This window comes from Sinocyclocheilus grahami, unplaced genomic scaffold, assembly GCF_001515645.1.
Source record: "Sinocyclocheilus grahami isolate Dianchi unplaced genomic scaffold, SAMN03320097.WGS_v1.1 scaffold891.1, whole genome shotgun sequence".
Taxonomy (NCBI): Eukaryota; Metazoa; Chordata; class Actinopteri; order Cypriniformes; family Cyprinidae; genus Sinocyclocheilus; species Sinocyclocheilus grahami.
In genome coordinates, this window is record NW_015506070.1 from 115,920 (window position 1) to 124,074 (window position 8,155).

Genomic DNA, 8,155 nt, shown 5'->3' on the forward strand with positions numbered 1-8,155 from the left:
TACATTTTATTTTCAGGATTCTTTGATGAATCGATTCTTTAAAAGAACAGCATTTGTTTGAAATAGAAATGAGAACATTAGAAATGTCACTTTTGATCAATTTATTGTGTCCTTGTTGAATAAAAACCTTAATTACCTAGAATATATATATTCTTCAAACAAATCATACAACTTATATTATAAAATGTAATTTATTCCTGTGATGTAAAACCTGAATTCAGCATCATTACTGCAGTCTTCAGTGTCACACTATCCTTCAGATTCTAAGATGCTGATTTGCTGATTTGCTGCTCAAGAAACATTTCTGATTATTATCAATGTTTAAAATAGTTGTGCTGCTTCATATTTTGGTGGAAACTGTGATACATTTGAATACATTTTATTTTCAGGATTCTTTGATGAATCGATTCTTTAAAAGAACAGCATTTGTTTGAAATAGAAATGAGAACATTAGAAATGTCACTTTTGATCAATTTATTGTGTCCTTGTTGAATAAAAACCTTAATTACCTAGAATATATATATTCTTCAAACAAATCATACAACTCTGTGTGTGCCGATAGCCTATAGTTATATATACTGTATATAGGTTATATAGGCTATCGACACACACAGAGTTGTATGATTTGTTTGAAGAAGCATTCTTGCAGGATAAACGGTTATTTTTTTATAGCTGTAATCATGATGAACAACTATATCTCTGGTGAGCTCTTAAAACACTGTGGGGACATTTTAAAACGCTTTACGTGGAAAAACACTTAGCGTGGCTTAAATGCACTACTACAACAACCAGGGAGAACCAAATTTATGGTCATAAAAACAATCTACTCTGTACTCCAAGGAGAAAGACAATATATTTTATGTGAAGTGTTTTTGACCTCTTAAATGCTTATTATAAGCTGCTTAATGTACTGAGAAAGTGACTGGAAACACCATTTAGTTTTTGCACCTCACTGATCATAAATACTGTCTCAGAGCTCTAAATGTCTTAATCTTGTATACTATACTAAAACAACGACAATCACATTTCTGTAATGCTTAACAATGATTATGCCATTTAGTAGTATTTTTGCTGGACAATTTTAGCTAGAAAAGTTGTGGGTTTTATTATTACTATTTATTTATTTTTGTACATTAAAAATATTATGCATATTTTAATAAGGCATCAAAATAATCATTAAATGCTTTTAGTTTTAGGGTAAAAATTCTACTTTAATATTATAATTTAGTTGAATCTAATTTAGCTTTTATGGTCAAATTGAGTTGTAAAAAGCCAAAAGTTATTAATAACTGTGTAATTATACTTATATAATATACAATTAAATAATTATAAATATATAATTATATTTACCTACATTAATGAACATTTTGGCTTATATGTCTAAAGACAATATATAAAAAATAAAATATATATATAAAATAATAAAATTAAAAATATATATTAATTAAGTACAGCTTGGTCTTTATAATAAATTACTTTGTATGAATGATTTTGTCTTTTTGGAAAATAATATTTTTTATTCATATTAAATCAAAATGTAAGGTTTGAACAATATATACTGAACTAAAGAAAAACTAATACATTTATGTTTTTAGTTTTATCTTAAAGGGGTCCTATTATGCTTTTTCTCTTTTTGAATTTTAGTCAGTGTGTAGTGTGTATGTTTGGGCATAAAAAAGATCTTCAAACTTACAAATCTCAAAGTCCACTCCAAAGGTAGATATTTCGTTTTTTTTTTTTATCTCTTTTCAAGAACTACAACGAACGGCTCATTTGGACTACAGCATTTGTTTTCCGGGTTTTGTGATGTCACAAAGCGACCCATTAGAATATCATTAAAATAAATCCTGCCTACGGAAATTGGAATGGTTGGGGGGTGGGGAGGGGCGAGGTCGTGGTTAGAACAAGTGCATCAGACGAGACGACGACGAAGAAGAAGTGCTGCTGTAGCCTCAAGTTTTCGCCATGTCGAAGAAACGCTGTATTTTCACCCTCGTGCCTTTTGAAATTCCTTGCAGCAGATGTTTTCTACCTCGCTGGGCATTTTAACGCAGTTACTACACATGCACCTTAATAATTGTGTATGTAAATGTGTATGTTACAGTTATGAAAACATTTTTATAAATTGCTGACAGTACAATCCTGGACAATGATGTAATCTGCAGAATTTACATTCCAATTATGAGACTATGGTATAATTCAACTTTATAACAGTTTCACTGCAATTCATGTTATAATGGTAGAATTAAAGAACAATAAACATAATACATATTACCGTTGCACTTATCTGTACATAGTAAATGCAGTTATTTTTAAGCGTGATTTAGCAAAAAAACAATAACGTTACCACTCTAATATGTCTTGCAATATCCGTGCGTGCAAAGGTTCTGCGCGATCCTCTTGTTCAATATTCTCGGGGTCTGAATCCGGCTCAAATTGATTTGGCAATATTGACGCCATCCTTAACTAAACCGGAGCAGACGGAACTTGCTGCTTTGGCAAGGGGCGTGGCAGTACTGAAACACTGTCGATGCTGTCCACCAATCACAACGCACTGGGACAGCTAACCAATCACATCACATTTTGTTTTTCGGAAGGCGGGCCTTCATCAAACCCAAAACTAATCGAGCTGTTTGTGCCAGGATGAGGAGAAAGGTAATAATGTAAATTACGTAAAAAATAATGCGTTTTTCGAACCACCAAGCATGAGAGCATGTTCTAGCACACCCCCAAAACAAAATCAAGACTTTGTAGAAGAGCATAATAGGACCCCTTTAAGGCACATTTATTGAAAAAATCAAGTGACATCTATCTTATTAGCAATGCAGCACACTGACTGCTTTATCGATTGCCTCTGGAATACACTGACCTGTCACAGTATAATTTAGATATTAATATTGCATCATAGATCTGTATTGGTTCACTCATTAGCAGGCCAAGAGAGAATTTGAACCATGCTGATTTTGAAGGAAAACCTATTGTCCAATACACTCTCTGATGAAATAAGTGCATACTGATCTGTTGAAGAAATGTCACCAGAAGGAAGAATACACATATTTGTTTCAAAAGATTTAATTGTTTCACTTCATTAGTTTGTGCTAATTCAACTGTAATCCTCTCTCCATTCGGCTCTGGAAATGTGCAATTTGGTGTTAATTTAGCAGCAGTTTTGTGAGCTGAAGATCTGGCCCAGGACATTTGATCCCATTTCCAATTAAGCACACTGAAAAGGTTTAATCTGTGAAGCTCTGGAGCTGATGTTATTAAAACACTCATTTCTCCCTGGAGGGGCTACCCCACACCCTCAACCATTTTGGCACAGTGAATACATTTCAACAAGGGAAATTATTACTGTTGCTGGTATTGCGCGTTGTATGACGCAAAACAATATGTTTAGATCTAGTTTATTTATGGTGTATTTGGTATTTGTAATAAACACCATTGCATCACTTTTTTTTTTTGCAATTTGTTTTAAATAAATATTAAATAATTCAGAAATGTCCAATGCTTTTGTCTGTCTTTTGTTCTCAGTGCAAATATGCAAATTCATAAAATAAATCTATAATTTAAATGAAAATGATTGAAAGTTAGATGATTTGTCACAGTGCTGGCAATGATTGGTTGATATTCTTTCCCATGCTCTCGTACCTTTCACTAAGGCAGTCTTTATGTGTAGAAGGCAATAGATGTGATTGCTGATCTGTTAGTGAACAGCTTTTCTCTTTCTGCAATTGTTTTTCGGAAGGCGGGCCTTCATCAAACCCAAAACTAATCGAGCTGTTTGTGCCAGGATGAGGAGAAAGGTAATAATGTAAATTACGTAAAAAATAATGCGTTTTTCGAACCACCAAGCATGAGAGCATGTTCTAGCACACCCCCAAAACAAAATCAAGACTTTGTAAAAGAGCATAATAGGACCCCTTTAAGTGAAAATTCTACCTCCATATTATAGCCAATTTAACATTTGTTTATTGTGAAATTAAGTTGTAAAATTAAAAATAATAATAAAATAAAATGAAACAAAATAAAATAAATGACCTACATTAAGTAACATTTTAGCTTATGTCCAAAAACAAACAAACAAGCAAAACTTATGAATGTTTTTCAATGTGTTTGGAAAATAAATATTTTTGGTTAATATTAAATCAAAATAATTTATGGTTTGAACTAGTGCTGTCAAACGATTAATCGCGTCCAAAATAAAAGATTTTGTTTACATAATATATGTGTGTACTGTGTATATTTATTATATACACTCATACAGTATATATTATATATATATATATATTTATATAATTTATATTATACATAAATATATTTACTATACAAATATAAGATATGTTTCTTTAATATATGCATGATTACATAATAAATATACCCAGTACACACATATATTATGTAAACAAAATCTTTTATTTTGGATGCGATTAATGGTTTGACAGCACTAGTTTGAACCTAACAGTGTAATTTGAGAGAAATAAAAAAATTATATAATTTGAGAAAAACTAATAAGTTTGGCTGTAACAAATTAGATTTTTTTCAGTGTGCTCTGGAGCTCTTTCGGATTAAAAACATGTTCGGACAGTGTTGTTGTTGTTTTCCATGGAGTCTGTCCCAGAATTTATCTCGAGTACATTTTGTACCTCTGACCGATCGTCCCGTAGGAGGAAGCCTGAAGGAAACAGACCGCGAGTGCAGGAAGGAGCGGCGAGAATCTCGTCTCAGCTCTAAGAGAAGCTCAGAGGACCGTCACACCTCCAGAGAGGAACAGCAAAGGCTTCTGGGAGCAGGCATAATAGAGTTTCCATCAGTACAGAGCTGCACCTCTACACTGGGCTGCAGTCCTCCTGCTGAAGACACGGAGAAGACATATGATGGTGAGGATTCATGTTAGTTCATCTCAGCACTCTCCTTGTTGTCAGTTTCTGTGGCATAACGCTGGGTTTCTACAGCAAATCTGAAGGGACATATACACAGTGTAAAATCACTCCATAAATTGCATCCTAATTCATCTAAAATGAGTCTCATTTGGCCAGATGCACATGGCTGGGAATTGGAGACAGATGTCAAAGTCAGTCAAAAACAGCGAGTGATGTCCAGTCTAGAGGAACATTGTGCTCATTATGCGGTTTGTTTGTGAGACATCGCTCTCCTGTCTGTTCCCAAAAAGCCCATTTTGCTTAATAAAGGTTCTGATGCCCCGGCTAAACTTAATTTTCGGAATTCTTCAAGAACCATCTCTGCCAAAAACAATAGTATTATGTAAAAAAAAGAACATCGGCCTTCACACGTTTTAAAATGCTCTGTATATTCTGTGCTTTCAGTGAAGAAGCAGCAGGCTTTCGGTTTGATGGATGACTTCAAAACAAACAAACCATTGTACATTCGTCCTTAAAACCTTTTTAGACATTGTTAGTTCTTAAAACACTGCTCGACAGGGTATAAAAGGAAAGCAGAGCTCGGACGCCAAAAAAGAAAAAGTATTGATCGAATCAGTCTGTTCCTAAATCCAGGCTAAAGCAGCATGATGAGCGAGAGGGAGAGAGAGAAGTAGATGCCACGGTAAAACAGGGTCTTTCAGGAGCTTAAGGCACAGTGCTGGCCGTTTTACAGGCTTTAGGAAAATCCGTTGGGCAGCAGCTCTTCCCTAACTCTCCTCACCGAGCACACAGTGTTCCCTCCTGCGCTACAGCCACGCAAACTAATGCCCACCAACCACTGCAAAATGACCTCCACGTGCACAAACCCACTCAACTCAACGTGATTATCATGCCATTGTAATATTAAAGCAATTGTACATCCAAACCCGCGTCGCTGTTTTCAGTATGAATGAGGATTGAGACTGTTAAGCACCAAAAAGGACAAAAAGCACAAAAAAATTGTTAAAAAAGTGATCCATCATTGTACGCTATATTTTGGATCTTTTCATAGTCATATGATAGATAGCTTTGTGTGAGAAGCAGACTGAAAAACATGCCATTTTTATGATCCTTCTTAATTTTTTATTTTTAATTCTGCAATTTTGCAAGCTTTATGTAAACTTATGAGTACATCTGTATTTAATTATTCCGCTTACCTTTTTATACTGTGAGAAAAATAGTTGTTTTATGCATAAATTATAAGGAGAGTTACATGTTTTTTGGGAAGTTTCACTTTGCACAGGGTCCATCATATTTGAGGATCCTTAAAAGCTTGAAATAGTAGAGGAATAGCTCATCCATAAATGTCAATTCTGCAATAATTTACCTTGATACTGTTTTGGCCCCAGGATCTGTATTATGAATGAGAATGAGGCTGAAATATTTGGAATGTTTTCATAAAGTCATATGATAGCTTTGTGTGAGGAAAAGACTAATTTTGTCCTTACTGAAAATCTCCAATTTAAAGCTGTTCCTGAAAATATAAAAGCCAGTTAATAGTTGTGTATAATTTATTAGTATATGTTACATGTTGGTAAAATTGACAGTCGTGGATAAAGCAAACTGAGCTCTTGCTGTAGGCATGTTCCTTTCAACTCTATTCATGTAATACACATAATACATGATTATGTGCAATACTTCATCTAATTTGAGTGGACATAATAGAGGTCAGGCAAGTTTCCCTGATGATTTAAAGCTGATGTGTGTCATTTTTTTGTTAAAACACTTTCTTCTATGTCAGTTACTGTGTTAATGTGTAGACCAAAGTTAACTAAAACTAAAACCATAAAATAATTTTAAGTGATTTTAATAATTAATTTTATTTCAAGTAACAGAATGGTTTGTTTTTTTTCAGCTAGTTGCCAAGGCAACATTTCTCATTTTCATTTAGTTTATCTAAATGAAGTTTGTTTTTAATTTTAATTAACACAAAAATAACGAAGTAAAATTAAATAACAATTATTAATATCTATAATATTAATAATTATAATAAATCTCTAAATTATCATTATTATTGTTATTTATTATTCTAAAATGAATACATATTTATTCATATATAAAAACAAATGCCAAAAATTTGTTTTATAAAAATAACAAAAAATTAAAATGAAAACCTAAAATATAAAATATGAATTAAAAGGCTCTGAAAATGCCCCAACCTCCCATTTCAATCTGCACTTTACATGGTGCTTTCAAAGAAAACCTCGCTCATCGGCGTGTGCCGGTCACGTCAGGCGTCTTCTCAGTGTCCGACCATCCATGAAGGTGAATCTGTACCGGAAGAATTCTAATTTCACTACACGGCCTCTGATCAGACAGAAATTGGCCGCAGCCGTTGTGATCAGCGTGTGCTTCTGTCTCTGGTAGGAGCAGGTGTGTGTGAGAGATTTATTAGTCCTGAGCCTCAGCAATAGGAAAGTCACAGCAATACTACAAGTGCCAACACAGAGACAGCGGCCCTTCACAAGCACCTGAGACGCAAACTCTTTCTCTGTTTCTTCCTGTGCAGCATCATTCTGCTTTTCTTATGGGCCACATGTGTGTTCTGAGGATCCCCTACAACAGAGAAAATAAACGCTAACTGAAAATCTCTAAAAAAAACAAAAAAAACATTGCATGTTTTTTTTTTCTTTAAAAAGAAGTCTCTAAACTCATCCTTTCCAATCATCCTACTACTTGTCCGCTTGATCCTATTCCATCTCATCTCCTTCAAGCCATTTCTCCTGCCGTTGTACCTGCATTCATGAACACATCCCTTCACACTGGTGTTTTTCTCTCAACATTTAAACAGGCTCGTATAACCCCACTTCTTAATCTTAAGAAACCCACTCTTAACCCAACTCTTTTAGAGAACTACAGACCGGTTTCCCTTCTACCTTTCATTGCAAAAACACTTGAACGAGTTGTGTTCAACCAAGTCTCAGCCTTTCTCACACAGAACAACCTCCTGGACAGCAACCAATCTGGCTTCAGAAGTGGACATTCGACCGAGACTGCCTTGCTTTCAGTTGTAAAAATCTTTTATACTTATTTTGCTGGATCTGTCTGCTGCTTTTGATACGGTGAACCACCAGATTCTCCTGTCAACCCTATTGGAAAATGGCATCTCAGGAACCGCACACCAGTGGTTTGAGTCTTACCTCTCAGATAGGTCTTTCAAGGTATCTTGGAGAGGTGAGGTGTCCAAGTCGCAACATCTAGCTACTGGGGTACCTCAGGGCTCAGTTCTTGGACCA

General features: G+C 34.6%; 1 protein-coding gene across 1 annotated transcript in view; it reads left to right on the forward strand.

Moving 5' to 3' along the window:
- The window catches only part of LOC107563831 (potassium voltage-gated channel subfamily H member 7-like), a 125,868-nt gene that overhangs the window by 108,387 nt on the left and 9,326 nt on the right, over window positions 1–8,155 (forward strand). The window contains exon 12 of the mRNA XM_016248796.1: window positions 4,665–4,877. Within this exon, the coding sequence (XP_016104282.1) occupies window positions 4,665–4,877 (213 nt within the window). The remainder of the gene's footprint in view (window positions 1–4,664; window positions 4,878–8,155) is intronic.